The sequence below is a fragment of the Dromaius novaehollandiae genome, chromosome 4, assembly GCF_036370855.1.
Source record: "Dromaius novaehollandiae isolate bDroNov1 chromosome 4, bDroNov1.hap1, whole genome shotgun sequence".
Taxonomy (NCBI): domain Eukaryota; kingdom Metazoa; phylum Chordata; class Aves; order Casuariiformes; family Dromaiidae; genus Dromaius; species Dromaius novaehollandiae.
The window spans coordinates 42,820,916-42,840,607 of record NC_088101.1 but is presented as its reverse complement, the minus strand read 5'-3'; the positions used below and the strand labels follow the sequence as shown (position 1 = coordinate 42,840,607).

General features: G+C 38.0%; 1 protein-coding gene across 10 annotated transcripts in view; it reads right to left on the bottom strand.

Annotated features, from left to right (window-relative positions):
* RAPGEF2 (Rap guanine nucleotide exchange factor 2) overlaps positions 1-19,692 on the bottom strand; it is a 190,978-nt gene that overhangs the window by 89,338 nt on the left and 81,948 nt on the right. For all 10 annotated transcript variants that reach the window (XM_064510904.1, XM_064510913.1, XM_064510905.1 and 7 more), the window contains exon 5: positions 1,559-1,634. In XM_064510904.1, the coding sequence (XP_064366974.1) occupies positions 1,559-1,634 (76 nt within the window). The remainder of the gene's footprint in view (positions 1-1,558; positions 1,635-19,692) is intronic.

Sequence of the window (19,692 nt, the reverse complement as noted above, 5' to 3'; positions counted from 1 at the left end):
AGACGCTCCTCCCTCCTCCTGCCCCTCGGCACAGCCCCTCTCCGTCCTGACGCTGGAAGTCACTGTGCCTGGCGAGCTCTGGAGACAGGATTCCTCCTATTCGAAGTACCGCGATTCCTTCCAAACAGCTGGACTGCGGCACACATCAAGTGTTTCATTTGAACTTTTCCACAACTCTGGAGATTTTTGTGTGGATTAAAAAAAAACATTTGGAGGTACCTGCCTTTGACCCAAGACTATCCATCAGTCCAGAAATTTTCTTCTCGTAGCCTTTGCTTAGTCACCTTCTTCCCCTATGCCTATTTTATATCGCTTTCTTATAACTTACCAAAGCAGGAGTGTGTGAGAGACACATCCACCAATTAAACCATATAACTCAAGAGAACAAATTTGGGACAAAAAACTCTTTCCTGAACTTACGATTAGAGATGAATTACTCTGGCCAACTCCAGGGGGGCACGGAAATAGGGAGATACAACAGGCCGCTACTGAAGAACTGCTCCTTCACAAAGTAAAATTATAGATGGCTTTGGGAGCAAGGAGAAAAGGACTGGCATTTCTCACTTATACCTCCCATGTTTCATACAACTGAATTAGCTTCATAAGATAATTTTCTTAGTAGCATGGGAAATGTCACCAAACATTTGACATTAGAAAAAACTCACATTACACAAGCTTGTCTCCTCGCAGTGAAATCACAAAGAGCTTAGCACTGACAAAAGCCTGCCTGCCTTCGCAAGAAGTTAAAGTGCTTTTTAGCAATTAACTGTAAACAACAAATAACTTCTCTCTTCAACAAACCTAAAAGCCCGTATCATAATTTCCACAGTTTAGATTTACAGAGACTGTCACCTTTTGTTAAAAAAAAAAAAAAAAAAAAATCACTGTCACAGCCTACATTTGCGCTAACAGCTCTATGTGGCTTAGGTAATTGTCACGCCTGTATTGTGAACTGATTACTATCTCAGTGACAGAGCAAAAAACATTTAGCCCCTTGATGGTGCGTTTGTTCAGATAATATACCCTGAGGTATCAACTGAAAACTGCTGAACCTCTGAACCCTCAGAGACTATGCTATTTGACCACTGGACTACAGCTGATTACTACTGAGATAAGCTTTTAACCAGAAAAGTTGGTAGAACTTTAAAATACTCAAACCGCTTGTTAAAAATCTCAGACTGCTGAAAGTAAACTTAATTCAAACATTAAACTAACTTGAGATTAATACTTTAAAACATCTATGCTTCACTATAATAGCAAAGCAGCTGCACTTAAAATCCTGTTCCACTATTCTGTTTACGTAAGCAAACTTCACTGTTTAATAAGAAAACTGCAAAAGTAAATTTAATGTAACAATGTAAAAAGATGCCTTTATCACTTAAACAAGGCAAATATGCATGCAGGCAATGGCAAGAAAGTTACATATGACATGTAGATTTATAAAAGCTCATGAGCAAGAACCAGAAATCTCTTCAAGTTTATTGAAAGCTAAAGTGTGTAAAATAAAGTTCTACTTCAAAAAAAATACTTGGAGGAAAATTAATGGAAATATTCTTACCACAATCATTTCAGATGGCTCTAAAACAATGCACTCACAGCCACGCCTGAAGCTTCCTGCCGAACGCTTGCCAAAACTGAAAAGAACAAGAATACTTAAGTCAGAACAAAAATCAGAGCTTTCATACAATCTGTAAGCTATAGTTACATTTTCTCCAGATACTCAAAAGCATATAAAAATATACATACCTCTATGCAACACAACGATTTCATGTAAATGTCCTCCTTCACACAACTCACACCCAAGCATATCAACAGCCGTGAATTTTTTGAATTACGTAGTTTACTAAGGGTATCTGCTAAATAATTCTACTGGCACTAAAACAAGTGCCAATCAAATACTGACTATTTAGGATGCATGGCTGATTCTAAACTACATCAGAGACAGTTTAAACTAGTAACTATCTACTTCTGATGTTACAGTATTAAATTACCTAAACCATCTGCATGACTAAGGAAGGCTAACTAGCATACCCGAGAAAAAAATAAAAAGGCTTATCAACTTCAATTAGCTCCTCTTTACATAAAAATAATAAATAAATAAAAAGTAAGTATGCTGAATGTAAGACTATTGCTAAATTGAACAGATGAGGACAAAAGGCCATTCTGCTTTTCATTACATACCCCGGCTTAGCACAGTAACTAAACATGATACTTTTTTGCTTTCTATATGATAAAAGAGAAATCTATTTTAGTTTCAATTTCTGTAAGTGCTTGCCTATATTAAATGTGTGTGTGTGTGCAGGCTCAACGGCAAAGAATTCTAGAAAAACAGCGGTAAAGGCACAGTATAAGAAAACAGTACATAATTCAGTGAAATACAAGACCTCTCATCACTGGATCCGTGATCCTGTGCCATCAGAGTGCAATGTTAGAAAACCAACTAAAATGAGGGGGAAGGTTGTTTTGTAGGGTTTTTGGGGACACAGACCTGCTGGGTTTTATTTAAATTTGCCAGCTCAATGCCAGAGCTTTTCCATCAGTGACAGCAGGTGGGACAGAAGATAAGACCAGCTGGAACTTCTGGGGTCCTCTTGTAGTCTACTGTAATAAAGTTGCTCTAAAATTTGCCGGAGCAGAAATACTATCTAGCCTTTCACTTTCTTCAACCCAGCTCTGTGCAACAGACACAGGACACCTTCCTATTTGAAGCTTATAGTGCACACAAATAGATAGGTTTTTTTTTTAATATAAAAACATAAGGATGTAAGAATAAAAGAGGTAGGAAGGGGAGGGGAGGTTTGAAGAATTTTAAAAGGCGAGCAGTAAACAAGTTTTTGAAAAACAAACCAGACTCAAAAAGATTCTAAATTTTGAATTTTGACTAATTACCTAATGCACCATCACAATGACAGACTTAAGCTTTTAAAAAGTTACTTTTCACAAACACTCTATTAAGCTATTTTATAATAAGGAAACTGTAGAAGATCATATACTGCTCTGAACAGCATATCTAGCCAGTTTATATCTATTTGCCTGTCCAGCCTGGGGATTAGTAGAAATGAACAGTTTAACTTGCTACCCCAAAGGCTAATCTCTTGACAACAGCACTTTTATAGCTGAAAAAGAAGGCAGTCAGATACTGAAAAGAAATGCCAGCTGTGCTTATTCATCAAAATAATAATCGTGTTTAATGGTACATGGGACTTCTACAATAGAAAAATTTTTACAGAATACTAAGCCTCTTGAAAAGAAACATTGGGGGGGGGGGGGAGAAGGGAGAAGGATAGTCTCCCAACAAACCACGTTATTTTCCTAGAGGCAAACACATGCTTCCTTCTACAGTTCAGCAAAAAACCACAGGGTGCTTTACTCTACAACATGATCTTGAGTTTTATACAATTTGAACTACCTTAAAGATACCAGAAAATGAAACCATTAACTTGATTCATTAGACCATTGAAAAACTGACAAACTTATTTTCTTGGTCATTAACCTGATCCATAGGCACAGTTTTCCCTTAAAATCTCATGAGGTCGAGGGGGAGGGAAGAAAAAGGAAAAAGTATACCAATTCATTGATTGAAAAACGTAACACTGCAAACATGACACGGAATTTAATTTATTTGGTTGAAAACTAACACAGGAATATTCCCTTCCTCTTGCAGATCCTTCTCCGCTCTTTGCTCGCAAATACTGCTTTTGGCCTAGAATGAAATATTACTGTATTTTTTGTCAGCACATTTGCTAGCCTTCAAGTGATCAGTGATTTCAAAAGAAAATGCATATAATGCTTTTCCACCCCCATATTCCTGTTCTACTGCCATCTCTAAGCATCTCTAAACTTTAAACTTCTGTACTCTGATAATAGCTGCTACCATCTAAAAGTTTCAAGCATTAGCAAATACAGTTAAAAAAAAAAAAGTGTGCTGGAATGTGTTTTTCCTAACTCTTTTGAATGACTTTCTTGAATTTTAACCTTCAGCACAAGGGAACAGATAGTCAACAACTAAGACAGAAGGCATGCATCGAATTAGTACATCGGTGATAAAGTCCCTTATTTCTGATCCCAGATAACACACTAAGTCTCACAGCAGTAACCACATCACTGCTGTATTGCTCAGATTCCTATGACAGCATTAAACTTATCAGAGCAGACAGTACATCACATGCATATTATCTTCGACCAAAGATCACAAGGCGCTAAGACTGTAAACAAACACTATAATCCTTAGTAAGTATCGTAGGCAAGAAGAGAAGTAAATTAAGGCAAAAGAAAGTTAAATGACCTTTCAAGAGCTGATATGCCACATGAGCTAAACCTCCTGACTTTCAACCTGCTGCAGAAAATTCATCATCAGATAGTGAGGAAGCCACATAACTAGTGACAAGTAGGAAACGCCTCTGTGAGCTTCAGCCACTTCTAGACACTTCAGAAGCGTCCAGCTCCAACGGCTTCCATGATCCATCACCATGCTTGCTTACAACCTGTTGCAGAAGAGAGGTCTATACCTACAGAGTGTCACACAAATGTCTGTTATCATTCACCTTTGCATAACGACTGGATTCTTAGGGCACCCCCAACCCCACTGTTTCAACATAGAAGATTAGCAAAGCCAGTAACTTTTACTGGAATCAATTTGGCAAAGCTTTGTACAAAAGCAAAAACACCAAAGATCAACCACAAAGAGCAACTTCAACAACATGCTTTCCTACTCAAAATCTCTAGCTGCAGTATCCAGCCATTAGGTAGGGGAAGCCATCACCAAACAAGCTTCATTTACCTGAGCAAAACTAAGTTATTTAAAATATTAGTAAGCAGGAAAAAGAAGCAAATACCCAACACATAATGTAGCTCTTCGCTGAGCTGTTCAGAAAGCCCAAACTGTAAACACTTCTATAAAATATCAGGAAAGGAACTTTATATAGGGGACAACAATCAAGTAAAACTTTGATTTTCCAAATAATTTAGTAGATTTTCCTCCTACCACAGGGCTCTATAAGTGGGGTCAAACGTGGAGCCCTTAAACTGACTACACCCATTTCACCCAGTCCAGAAGTCTCCTGCGAATCTCAGGGAAGTCTACGATCACTCAGAACTGGTCAGGGCAGAGTTTCTTGCGCTGGCGCTGAGCTGTGCCCTTGGCCTTACAAATTCATTACAGCAGGGCACAACACACACTTAAGTGTAACAGCTTGCAACAAAGCAGGTAACCACAACTGCACGGTTTTGCACCTGAATCCCTTTGAAAGTGAGGCAGCAGAACCAGCTACCTCGGCTGTAAAGCTACGCAAACCTGGTTACTCTGCATCTGCACGCAAGCGGGGCTGGCTTGAGCAGTGCGACATACTGGGAAGAAAGTAGTAGCAGATAAAGTTTCAGTGGAAGGGGTTATCTTCATAACATTAGCTCTATTTTAGTAGCTTTTTCTACACAATGTTCTTTCCAAATTTTTGGATGCTGGGTGAGACTTGCCATATAAAATGAGCAGCCAGATTTATCACAAAATACCCAGTCTACTGAAGCACTGACTGGCTAAATGAACGCAAGATGTAGGAAGCCTTTACTATTTGATGTCAATAAACATGGGATTCGACAAATTTATTCCTTCCCTTACCGCAGCGTGAAATAAGGCTGGGGATATATGATCCCACTAGGTAGCTTAAGGCTAAACATATCTGTGTTTAAAACATGGTACAGAATTCAACATAATGTACAATTCACATTTGGTTCTATCGCAAAATTCTTTAATCATTTCAATCAAAATTGCCTTGTTACAAAGATATAAAGTCTTCTCTTCCCGCCTACACCTTTTTAATTTTAACCCCTAAAACCAGCTCATTTGCAACTACTCCAAGCCAGTGATGCACATGAGAGAATCCCAGCTTTGCAACTATTTTCTCTAAGCCAGCGACGTGCATGAGAGAATTTCAGCTTCAGACCAAGGGAAGCAATTTAAAGATATCCAATTTAAAGATATCTTTGTGATGATGGTGGTCAAAATGGGATGTAGAGGTTATGACAGTAATTTAGATAGCCAGAAGGCAGCCTGGTTCGGATACTGCTGCCCCACCTAAATTCCCCAGAGAACCTCGTTCTGCAGCAGCTTTTCTAACACTTCTTTTCCTGCTACCCCATAAGCTCAGACTTGAGAGTCCTTGAGGACTAAAGTTTCACAGACGTTCTCCTCAGTACCTGTGCTAGGGGCAATTTCCCTTTATATCAGTTACTTTTATTCCCCATAGAGCTACAAAATGTATGCTGCAAATACAAATGTATATAAAAAAAATTCTTAAACAAAACACAATTTTATTTGCAGGAATACACTCTATAGTAAATTTCAATATAGCAATTTTGAAAGTGGATGATAAAAAAAACAAAAAAAAATTTAACTCTTACAATGTTAGGTATTCTCTCCATGCAACTGCTCCCTAACTATACTATTCCGCCAAACAACTGACAAAATAAAAGACTAACTTCCGACCTGAGTATTCAAAAGCATTATTTCCAAACAAATTCATGAGTACTAATAAAGTCTTTTGCTCATTATGTTTAATAAAAACAGGTATTTTAATCCATGCAATTTGTTTTGAAACTTGACTTCCATTCTCATGCATTCTAAAAACTGAGTTTACACTAGCTGCAGATGACAGCAAGGGTTTCTAGTTTTCTGCTCCGTTAGCGTACCTTACCGCTCACACAGCTCGTCTTGTAACTCATTACATTCAAAGCATATACGCTTGGCTAAAGTGCAGACTATAGAAAAAACAGATGCATTGGGGATTAAAACATGCTGGTTAACAAAAGACAAGTTTTAAGTGAAAGTTGAGGGGGTTCTGCATTTTGAAAGTTTACATGGTAAGTTTTCATTTAAAAAGGTCTTCACAATTACAGAACTACAATTAGCACAAACACACCAGTGGCTAACAAACAAACAACAGGATGAGAATGATTAAGACCACTATCTGCATTTCTTCCCCTTCAAATTTATTAAATTTGCAAATAAAACAAAAGAACAAAATCTCATGATTAATTGAAAGACCTAAAGCCACAAATAACGCATGAATTTTTAAAAGCACTCACATGTGTAGACAGCCAAAAGCTTTCAGTTACTGAAGGTGACTTGTTCTGCCTGCCTGTCCTTCCTACTATCATCGTGACACTGGAGGACAAAGCAGGTTTCTCCAGACATGACCCATCCATTTCCCCAGGTCCCCAGACATCCCCGAACACATACAGATGCTCTTTTCAAAGTTCTCGGAAAAGACGGCAGCCACTGAACACAGACACTCTTATCGGCGTTCAGCGCTGTCCCCTTGCCCTGGGCCTCCACATTCCTGCTTTCACGTCAGTCCAGCTCCCAAACGGCAAGTTATTCCTCAGCACTGCAACGTAAATGCATTCAACAAAAGTGATGCAAAATCTGAAGAAAATTCCACTGACTACAAAAATCGAGAAAAGGACTCTAAGTCACAAGCCTTTTGGGTTTTTTTAATGTGCAACTCCCAAGATCGCTCAAAAAAACCTACAATTTCTTTAGTGACAAATATTAAAAAAAGATATACAAAACTTCAGTTTGCCATGTATCATGTAAGTTTATTTCTTTCAAAATTCATCACCTTATATTAGCTTAAAGTAATAACTTACATATGAAATATAAGTGGTAGTGAAAAAAAATTTAAATATCACAAAGAAAGCTCCATAATGTACATAATGTACATTATAATCCATATGGACAGTATAATCCATAATGTACACAATGTCCATAATGTAAATAATGTTGGCCATCCATACAATACATTTTTTCCAGCATATCTGTAAGTGCAAAATACTGTTATAGATGTACATAATTATATATGTAATATTCATAAAGAAGATGCTGATCCAGAATAAAGTCTACTTAATTGGTGTTTCCTCTAAGCCCAAAAGCACATGCTCCGTTTAGAAGTGTTCTAACTCATGGAAAGATACAAGTAACTTTTTTTGTTGCTCTTTCAAGTTTTTAAAAATTTCTATGGTACTTTTGTACAGGTACTTCTGTCCTGTGGGTACAGCTGCCCACTACAAGCTGTGAAAGCACAGATCTGTCAACTAAAAGACAGAGAATCGTTAGCATGTAATTTGACCTTCTGCATAACATAGGCTTACTTCTGATTAATTCTCACCTTCCAGGAAAAATAAAATTCTGTATAAATTATTTTGGTTTTTTTAAATACTTCCACAGATATTAAAACTGTAAGTGTAATTACAACTACTGCAAACATTTAAGCCAAACCTCTAGCACGCAAATACTTAAAAACTTACTATCTTCCTAAGTTTTCAAATGGGATGTATAAAAAACATCAATGCTTTATGTCGCTGCTGTGCAGTATTTGTCAGCCAGGGCACCTAAGTATACATGGAGGTTAAAATAAGCATTTTCCCTCCCCCACCCATTCCCTTTTCCTGAACCTAATCTTGCTTATTCCTAGACGTATCTGAATAAATCTGTGAGCAGTTCCACTCCCCAGGCTTTTAAAGCATTCATAAACATTAATAATAATAAAAGATACATAAACCCAGTATCTCTAAACTATTTTGTGAAAATTACACTGCTTTAGCAGACATTACATTTGGAAGAATCACAGGAAATTATTCAGATGAAATGTCTTGTGTTATGCATTTTCAGAGTGCAAAGTTACATATCCTGAAATCATTTCTTCAGTTGCTTACAGGCAGCAGCCACGCTGCAAGTGCTATTAGTGTCGCTGCTGTTCACACCCAGCTGCTCTCTCCTGCGTTTCCCGTCTTCCCCCACCCTGCGTTTCCCACGCGCCGTGCAGCGCTGCCCTGCCCGCCGTTACTTGCGGCACGCGTTGCAAGGCATGCCCGCCGTTACTTGCGGCGCGCGTTGCAAGGCACTGCCTCCTCACACCAGCTTCCCGACCTCAGCCACGGCCAGCAGCTGCTCCGCATCAGCTTTAGCAATTATCCTCCGAGGACACAGAAGCCAGCGTGAGCGGAGTATCTCATCTCCGACAAATCCCAAAGTCAGATCAGGATGTAATAGACAACGTGTGACTTCCTCTTGAAAACGCCAGAGCCTGGGAGATTTTAGTTCCAAGGCAAACCAGTCGTACCAAATTCCTGAATGAAGTATTGTAGCGCAGGATTTATTTGAGGTCTAAGTGGAAAAAAAACTGGGGACTCCATTTTCCATCTGCCACTTAGATGTAAGGGATTCAGGGAGGTTTCTCCTTTCTCCACACCTTGTTTTAATGAAGAACATCACTTTTGATTTTGATACATCCAGACTAGAATTAAAAACGCTAGCCACGTCGTAATGGCTTATCCTAGCCACGCTGGGTATGGCTGGGTTTCACGTGAGTGTGCCGGCTAAGACAAAACCCAGACCGTTCCCCCACCCAACTCCCCCATACCAAGGGGGAAGGAAAAAAAAAGTTATAATTTAGAAGAGTATACTCATGCGCGAGCCGCCCGAGGGGAACGCTCGAGCGCTCTGAAGAACACTAAGTTTGGCATGGCCAGCGTCTGACCCTTGGAGAAGAGACGGAGCACTCCAGGCACGCGGCGCGGCTCTGCCGTGCCCAGCACTCGCTGCCGGATGTGCAACCCGGGGAGGGGGCGGTGGGGCTGCTCGTGGGTACAGCGGCCCACGAGAAGCTGTGAAAGCACAGATCTGTCAACTAAAACACAGAATCATTAGCATGTAATTTGACCTTCTGCATAACATAGGCTTACTTCTGATTAATTCCCACCTTCTAGGAAAAATAAGCAAGTGTGCAAAGCTATGATCCAAACTGCTCTTTGACTTGCATTAGGCATTATTTTTTAATTAAGATGATGAAGAGGTCATCTACATATCAAATCAACAGATTCACTTCTGTTTTACTATATTTAATTCTCACAATGCTATCGCATTTGTGGCTTTTTTTTATTAGCAAGTAGCTGCTTTACAGAAATGCTTTTTAGCCTGAAGGAAAACTGATACATCAGCAACTGAAATGAGTTGAAGAGGCATTTGCAGACCTGTCACTGGTTTCAAATCCTGGAGACATGAGCTCACTACATACCACGGATAAGGATGATTACATTAGCCAGGGTCATATGATAGCTTAGATGTTTACTGTCTCAGATACAACAGATCAGGTAACAGTGAAGAGTCGGACTCGCTTGCAACATCACAGCTGAGCATGTACCACCAAACAGTACTCTGGGACACACACAAACAGCCAAAAACTATGACCTGTAGATTCTCACGTGATCTGGGAGCCAAATTGCTAACTACCAGTGGGAGAAGAAAAATCATCATATCAAGCTCTGAATCGAGGTGCTGCAGCACAAGGATGCAAAGCAGGGAAGAACGGAGCAGGTCACTCAAAGGGCGCTCATCTGTCCTGAGGACACTTCAGTATTACAGCATAAGCAAGTTTATAGGGTATTAACGCTTCAAATAATCACTGCTTAACTTGAACTCAAGCTGAAAACTCCAGTAAGCTTCAGCAAGAGTTCAAACATTTGTTAGCATCCTTAGTACAGATGGCACGTGACAGTACTTTACCTCCATAGTACTCGTAACTGCTCAAAGGCAGTCCTCTCTTTCACATGCAACCACAAGGCAGATCAGAGGTGCCAGCATTTGGTAAATTACAAATGACTACAGAAAGCACTTCAAAAGGAGTTCCTGAAAACCTGCAGTGAGTAATCTGAAATTAGCTAGAAGTTCATTATCTGGAAGTTTATTCCCAGAAACATTCCCTTCAGTCAATTCCTGAAACATATGCCTTAGAATGATCTTAACGTAACTTATTTTTTAGTAGAGGCTACTGTCTTTAAAAGGGTGGTTAATTTTAAAATCCTGGACTGAATATGGCAGTAAGTCACTGTCCGAGTATGGCAGTGAGTTTCTCTAGGGGTTTTCTTGTGTGTAAAAAGAATTAAGGTTTTAAATTTGTTGCTTGTCACTGTGGCTTTCTATAGTGTTACCTTAAAACTAAACCGAAAAATTGAAGAAAAAACAAAAAAACCCATGACTTTGAAATTGTCCATTGACATGTTGTAGAGTCCCAAAGTGTTTTGCTATTTTACAGCAGCTGATGGTGAGCCACCGCTCAGGGCCTCCGCAGCGGCAGCTGAGCCTCAACACCTTCCAGGCTGCGGCACTACTCGGGGCTCTCTCTTTACAACCCTTTCATGTACTCTAAAAAGAGAGGGGTTTATGACATTTTTCTATGAAATTCAAGATCTGTATTTATAAACTAAATATAATATATACGTGTATATACATACACATATATAAACACATCTGGACAGTAGTAGTTATGGCAACAATATTTTTAGCTTTTTGCAGTAGCTCTACTTTGCAGTCTCCTACAGTACCAAAAACTAGAAGCCAGGTACTGCATCAGAATACGGCTGTCAAAAAGAGATCTTACTTTGGAGTAAGTGATCCATATTTTAATTTTTTTAATGAGATATTCTGCTATTAATATACCTTAGGGAAAAAAAAAACATTCAATGATGAAAGCTTTTTTTTTTTAAACTCAGATTTTTTTGGCATTCTGTAATTTTTTAAAAAATCTGTATTTTAATAAGCTGTTTGAATAAAACCAGCTTTGCTTCTGCTTCATCTTAATGACATCAGTGTTGCCATAGAGATTACTGTGACATCACAAGATGTGCATAATGGTCCCAAAGAATGAGAAGTATTGGAAAACATTACTCAAGAGGCAAGACCTTGTCTGGACAGACTTTGACTGACTAACATTCATGAAAACCATTGAAACAGAAGTCTTTTTCCGACATGATACAAAGCCTTTAAATGTTCTAGCTTAAAAGTTTTTTTCTTAAAAATCTGAAAAATACACAGAGAACTACTTTAATTCCATTATAGATTTTTCTAATTAGATATTAGAAGTTGTCATTAAAAAAAATGGAAAGTGAATAACCTGACATCTCATGTGGGTTTTTGGTAGTAAAATAAGACCATTTTCCATCCTCACTTATATACCCAACTCATTCAATACAACCAATTCATTCACATAGAAGGTCAAATACATGATGACCTCAGTAACTAGCTTCCATAAATCTTATTACTAAAATGCAGATACACTCGAGATACCTTTGTAATAAGTGTCCTATAAGTAATTCAATAAAACCAAATCAATAATGTAATAGTGATAATTTTATAGCAATTTTGATTATAATTCAGATTTACAGAAATAAATTAACCTTCCTTTACCATGTTGTACTGTCTCGTGTTCCAAGATTTATTTTTCAGAAATATTTGAGTTTTAGCATTACCAGAAAGCAAACTCTCAGACACAGTCTGCCACAGTACTGAACAATGCTTTGTGTTGAAAACACTATTTGCAGAAGTACTATAGTAGTGAAATCATAGTAATAATCAAAACAACACTTCCAGCTTTCTACTGTCCTGCAAATACATAACTAAATAAAAAGTCATTATTTCAGGTCTATCAAGTTTAACCTTTACCCAAATATACGATTATAGAATTGCAGCACAAACCTTGACCACTTAAGTGAATTATCCAAGTGAGGCAAGAAAAGTTTTTTTCCCCCCATACCCCAACCCTTCAGCACATTATTATTGGACTTCCGTCAAGAGCTTTCTTGGACATTTCATTAAAAGAAAAGAAAAAAAAAAAGAGAGGAGGGATACTAAGGTAATGCTTGTCTTTTTTTTTTTAAGAGGGCACGGAGACTGGTAAGCATCAGCCTTCAATTCTTTATATTCTTCTTTAAAATATCTTTTAACTGTTCTTTGGTAATAAATCATCTCTAATTTCAGGATTTAAAATGGATCTCTGCAGCTAGTTTATGTTGCTCCATAGGCAATAGAAACTTCGCTGCCCATCAGAAGACGGTGTTTTCTCCAGTATGTCATGCCTGCATTTTACACTGTAGTGACAGCAGTATTACGGCTTTCTTGCTCTCCAGTATACTCCGTTCCCTCTCTTCCCATGGGTATGCTTTTCCCTCTCTGGTATTCTTCTTTCTCAAGAGGACTGAGACTTTGTGCTATTTTTACACATAGTTCATTTTGTTGTTCCTTTTGGGCAAGCAATGACCAGACAACTTGTCAGTTCACTCTGCTTGTAAACCTCACCTAGAGACCCTGATAGCATGGAGAACAAACATCATGGTCTTCCTCTCATCCTCAGCAATCTTGTAATAGCAGCTTTCACAAGTAACTGCATTTTTGATGTTTTGCAGGCTCGTATGAAAACTTAAACCTTTAAGTACTAGTTATCAGAAGGAGCAGACTGGAGGATGGGTCATCTCATTTACCAGCTGTAATAACAATCATGAAAAAGCTAGTTTCTTTCTGATATATCTATTTAATTAGTAATGGCTAGTATGCAGTAGTGAATACCCAGATATGAAAGATGTCAAATTGAAAGTAACCACTTACATGTATTACATAACAGATTTCCCCCCTTAGACTCTCACAAAAAGCTCTTCCCTCTATTGTATAGAAGTCATTTATTATCATTTCAGATAATAGCTTTTTAATATTAAATCCAAGCCTGAAATTCTACAAAGGAAATACTAACATAAACTGAGACCTGTGGACAATCAGTGGATATCACATAATTATATCAGAGAACAATAAAAGCAAGGTTGAACAATGTTTCCAAGATTGATCAGAGGCTGTTCTCAATTACCTTAAATTGTGACATGCTCCATTAGAACACTAATACTATAATTAGAAATGTCTCTCTAACCAATGGGACATATTATAAGCAAAACTATCAAAGACAAGAATCAGCAATAAGACACAACATGTTCTATCATCCATTTCCTGACATTAAACTCACAGAGGTTTGATTTGTATTTCCAACAAAACTAAATTAACTGTTAAGTAACTGTTTAGTGTTTATTGATTCATTGAAATTACAATTTATGTCCAATTCCTTAGACTCAAAACCATATATCTAAAATTAGAAACATGTTACAAGGATCAAAACTGAGATTTGCTCCCCCCATAGTTTATCATCACTACCTGACGAGCAATCACTACCAGTTAAAACATTGCTAAAACAGTTGCATTTAAGAGACTTTTGTGCAATTTCTCTCTATATGGCCTTGTAATCACTGGGGAATATAGAGAGCAATACAGAATTACAGTATGTGAACTAGGTCACAAATACACAGCTTCAAGATTTCAGGTACTTTAACAGGTTCATGCAGACTTTTGTAAAAAAAAGCTGAGGCAACCACATAATGAAAAGTCTTTTAAACATGGAGCAGAGGGAAAAGAAAGTATTAAACTCTTTAAACATTGTTTAGGCAATCCATTTTGCTTAGCCCAGGTATGTTTAAGATCAATTTGAAGACCTTAGCACAGGTGAGGGAGAGACGATGGTCTGTTCTTTCTCAACCACTTCCTTCAGTGATTGCAAGCAGGGTGTCTTGTACACTGTGCCTACAGGATGCAGTTTGATTTATCTTTCTCAGTGCAAATCTGTCTTCCTCTTTGCTATGAAAAAATTTCTTTCTGCTTACTGTCTAAAGCAGGTGAAGTACAGTTCCAAGGCAAATCACTTTTCCTTGCAGCACATCCTACAAAACTATGAGGCAGCAACCAAAAAAACTACCAAAGTTTTTCACCATTTTAACATCTCCAGGAAAAACAAGTTTTTCAGTGGAATGAATGTTTTCCCTGTTCGTCCTAGAGAGAATTCTATAACCTTCCCAATAAAAGCAAGAAGCCCACCACATTCAGCACAATTCTCAAACCCTGAACAGACAAAATTTTACCCCCAATTTTCCAACACTTAAAGTGGGATGTCTGGGTTGATATTATTCATAATAGATGTCATTGATCCTATTTCCCCTTTCAACTATCTATCTTCAGGTATTCTCTCCCTTCCTCTGCCTTCTTTCTGACAAAAGACTATCCCCAGGAATCTAGTCTGTCAAGCCCCGCTTGGCTTGCCTCATTCAGTTTTTTCCTTCAGATCCATTCAGTTACTTTGATCTATTAAGATACATTCATGCTTAGACTGAAAAATTCTATTATCCATGTTGCATCCATGTCTCAGATGTTTATTTCTTTATCATTGGCTATCCCATACTCATATCACACTGAAAATTTAGATTATATTGTTTTATATATACACTAAAAAAAAAGCTTAAATTGGTTGACTGACAGGTGACTCACTATAAAGTGTTGCTTCAGGTTTTTTGTGTTAAATACTTTGTTTCTACGCTCCATGTTACAAACACCCAACAATAATTTTGTTATTAAAAGAGTTATATTTAATCTTTTGTATTTTAACACTTGAGGTCTGAGCAGGGAAGATTAACACCACTGACCTGGACAAACCACAACAAAAGAAGAGCCTGAATGGAAGGGAAACACACAGAGGTCTGTCGCTCTAGAATAAAACCTACAGGAAAAACTAGTACAAGGCTAGCATTTGGGACTGTGACAAAACAGCTTCAGTTCAGAGAACTTCAGCTTGTGAGGGCTTCTAAAATTTGTTTCTTTCCTAGCATTTTCATCTCTAAAAGCGTCTCCCACCTTAAGAGGAATCAGAAACATTCAGGCTCACTTAAAAGTTATTCAGGTCATTTGATGCTTTCTGCCTTTCTTAGCCTCTTGTCATTAAAAACTTGGAAGAAAGCCTAGTAGCTCTAACCCCACTACAACAGATTTCTATTTTTATTTTCAAAAGATGCCAGCGTAATAGATTACATTCCTTAACATTTTATCAGTTGTGCAATAACAAAATTCCTGTAGCGCTGAATTAATTGTTTCGATAGGAACAATGCCAGCTACACACCACCCAATCTCATCATTTAGGAACTGTGTCCTCTTTATTTCCAAACACCTCAGATATTGGCAGCCAACTTGGAAGGTCACCAATTTCAGTCTTCAGCAAACTCTAAATTGTTCAGCAGAAGAGGAGATGGGTGAGATAAAGCAAAGCATATGTAATACAGAACTTATTTAGCTGTAAAAACATTTAATATATTAATCTTTAAAAAAAACTGTAAGCCAATTTCTGCAAACCGGAAGGACAGTTTTAGACAACACTACTGGTAGGAGCACATCCCCTGCATCACAGACGTTGCTGTGACACCAGGTGAGGAGAGAAGACAGGACCTAGTTAGTTTACGGGTCACCTAATTCAGCTGCAGCCAGAATTAACAGTAACTTGGTCTAGACGAGGAAGCCAGATTCAGAGAGCTTAGAACTGTCCTTGAATGCCCTGCCAGCCTGCCCCTCCATGAGCTGAGCTCCGGGACAGACACGCAGCAACCCCAGTTCCTCTTGCACTGCGTACCAAAGGAGGAAACACCGCAGACGGAGGAGCTCCAGGCCTTGCTGATAACACCGGACCTGATACCAACTGGAGATTTAAGGCAGATGTCAGACCAGATGCTCCCAACAAAACATTCCCTTTTGTAAGTAAGCTATTATATTCTCTAGGAGCTGAGTCTCAGAAAATAATGACGACAGAGCGCACTGTGATAGTCTAATTTTGTACTTGCAGATAACAGTACGTGCCTTCATCCAAGAAGAAACACACAGCCTTTTAGCAAGATGCAAACAGCACAAAGCAGTTAGCCATACTTTTGCAATGTTTAACAGTAGTTGGAGATCCAAAATTCACCGTGAATAATTAATGGTAGACATATACTCAGCCATAAAGGGACAGACATTATCTCCACTAATTCTTCCAACTTCTTTCTTCAACTCCTTATCATTATCTCAGTCCTGCCTAGATTAAACTGCAAGATCACTCTCCTCCACGACTCAATTTCAGCTGAGAATGGACTGAAATGCTGAACCCAGTCATTCAGATACGAGAGAAAGGACAAAGACACTATTGGGTGTCAGCCCATTGACAATACCATACTCGATACCTTCCGCTAGCCTAATTAGTCATGAGCATGGCTTCAAAACAGCACTTGCCAGATACAGAAATCATGAGGCAACAGATCATGGGAAAATCCAGCAGCAGCAACCAGCAGAAGAAAAATAAGATTTACTCTTTAAGAACAAGAGTTCTGAGAGCAAACTAAATCCAAATCACACACTTTCTTCAAGTAATTTCTTAAATAAACTTAAAAGCATAACCCAAGAAGTTTTTTTTTAATAAGTTTCTAATTTATGATCTTTTTTTTCGCATCATCATGATGCTGTAAATCCTTAGCTTTAGCAAAGATCATAAGGAGAGACAGGAAAAATGCTCAGTAAGAACAAAGCACAGCTCTTGATCAACTCCCTATGCATCTTAAATTACAAAAGCAGCAGCTCCCAGAAGTACAACTCCTAGCATCCCTTAAATCCATCATTCTAAAACTGTCTCCTATTCAGAGGATGGGTGGAGGGCTTTTCTAGGTAAATTCAAAATTTATTTTGATTTTAAAATTGGTTTATTTGCATGCCGGCCACTGTCTTTCAGTTAAAAGCTGAGTTTTGTTCTAAGTCATCTCGTAAGCTTCAGCAGCAGTATCTATTAATAACAAACACTGCAAGCTGCAAATACATTAACATCATACATTGAGAGATGGACTTTATCTTTGTGATCAGAATTATTGGTACAATTCTATTAACTGAAAAGAGAACTATCAAAGCAGAGTTCTTTATTCAAAATATAAATGTATCATCAGCAACATATACAAACCAAAGCACATCAAACAGCATGTCTCAAGCATCACAAAAATTAGTCCATAGCCAAGAGCTCTACATCAGCACTTTTATATTAATATGCATTACCTGTCAATCCCTAACAAATTTTCTTCTGAGAAAGGTGACATTGTTATGTTAATCAGAACACACTTTGACCATACACATTTTATTTATGGACAAGGACAAGGCACACATCTATGGATTAAGATGCCTTTTAAAAGTCTTTGACTTTTGCATTAACCAGGAAATCAACATATAAGCTTAAAACATCTACCACAGATGTGTCAATCTTTACCATTTAAGAGTATTTTAATATGAATCTCCTTCCAATTAACTTTTTTTTCTTCCATTTGCAAGATGGCCAGGGATTGAAACAGAAGAATAAGTGGCTTTGTAACTGTCTTGAAACAATGATATTAGGAAGTGAACCTTAAAGTTATGTTCTCTACATAAAGGCAGAAATGCAGTCAAAATCAAAGTTGGTATTGATTATTTATTTATAATGAAAAAGAAGCATTTCCATATCCATATAATTTTTAAGTCAGATGAGTTTTACAAATATTATAGCATTCAATGTTTGTATTTCCTCACTTAGACTAACAAAGATAATCAAACAATTATGAGACCCATATTAGAGTGCCTTTATAAATCTATCAAAGCAGTAAATTGAAAAGTATGTTTCACTACCACCTGCCTGAAGTAGAAGAGAAAAATCAAACATTCGATGAAAACATTTATAACAAAGTGGGAATCATTTCTGCACAAATTGAGTTTTGTTATTGCCTTAAACAGATTAGAAGTAAGTCCATAATGTCTTTAACGGCTCTCCAGTAGTATTTGGTATTCTATTCCATTATAGGTTGTTTTAATATAGGAAAGACTAGAGGGCTAAATCATCAATATTTAAATAGACACACCCTTCATAATTTTGAAAAGAGAAAAAAAAATGTACTCTCAACTTCAAAACTTCATCTTTTAATTACTCGGAGGAAAAAAAAAAACTTGAATAATTGCTCTTTTATGTAAAAACTGTTAACTTGCCAAAAGGAGCACAGCTTTGCAATGGCATATGAAGAGGTGAGAGCAGGAGAGGGCAGGTGTGGCAGCAAGGAAGGAAAAGGAGAGGCTGAAGCAAGTTCAGAGCAAGAACGAGTTTGCAGGTAAAGAGAGTAACAAAGCCAGCATGCAGAAAGCTGGCATCGCCACGGGTCCGAGCTGCACAGCAAAACCAGCTCAAACGGTCTTTGAAGAACTCTAAGAGAAAGGCAGAAAAGAAACAAGCACCGGAGCCCACAGTTGAGAGAAATCTGTCTTACAAGTCCATATTTTATTGCTGCTAAGAGTTAGTCACATCCCCCAGCCACAGAGGCCACAGGCAAACACGAGGTTAGCTGCAGGAGATCTAGGAGACATTTGTGTAGCGCAGCTCCAAGTAAAGTAGGATGAAAGACCATGGTACAATTTACACTGGAAGCAAAGTCCTGGAACAGAAGCGACTCAGGAAGTCAGAGCAGCTGAGCAAATGCGATGAGAGAATGGAGCAGATCTAGGGATGCTGGAGGCAATCCCAGAGATATTTTGAGGGCCTGTCACATTACTGCTGTCTGTGACCACTTGGAAACACAGGAGAGCCAGGACAACCTTCAGGGAATTATATTTTCTGCTCATTTATTTTCTGGACTTAATACATAAACCTCACTCTACCATGTGAACTGCTTCAGGGTACAGAAGCTCAGGGGAAGTGGTGAGGGAAAGAAGTATTAATTTGTGCTAATTTGGGGGGCAGGGGAGGGTGAAGGCATTTAACATCTCAAGCAAATATTGCAATCAAATTAAACCTTAAAGAAAGAACAGGAAAGAAATATTAGTAAAATATTGGGGGGGGGGGGGGGAATCTACCTCACATTAAACTGTCACAATAAATTTCACTGTGGCAGTTTACAGAAATAAGGATAACAGAACTACTTAATTTACTTTATTTCATCAGAAATATATTTTAATTGTTTTAATTTTAATGTTTGTTTTAA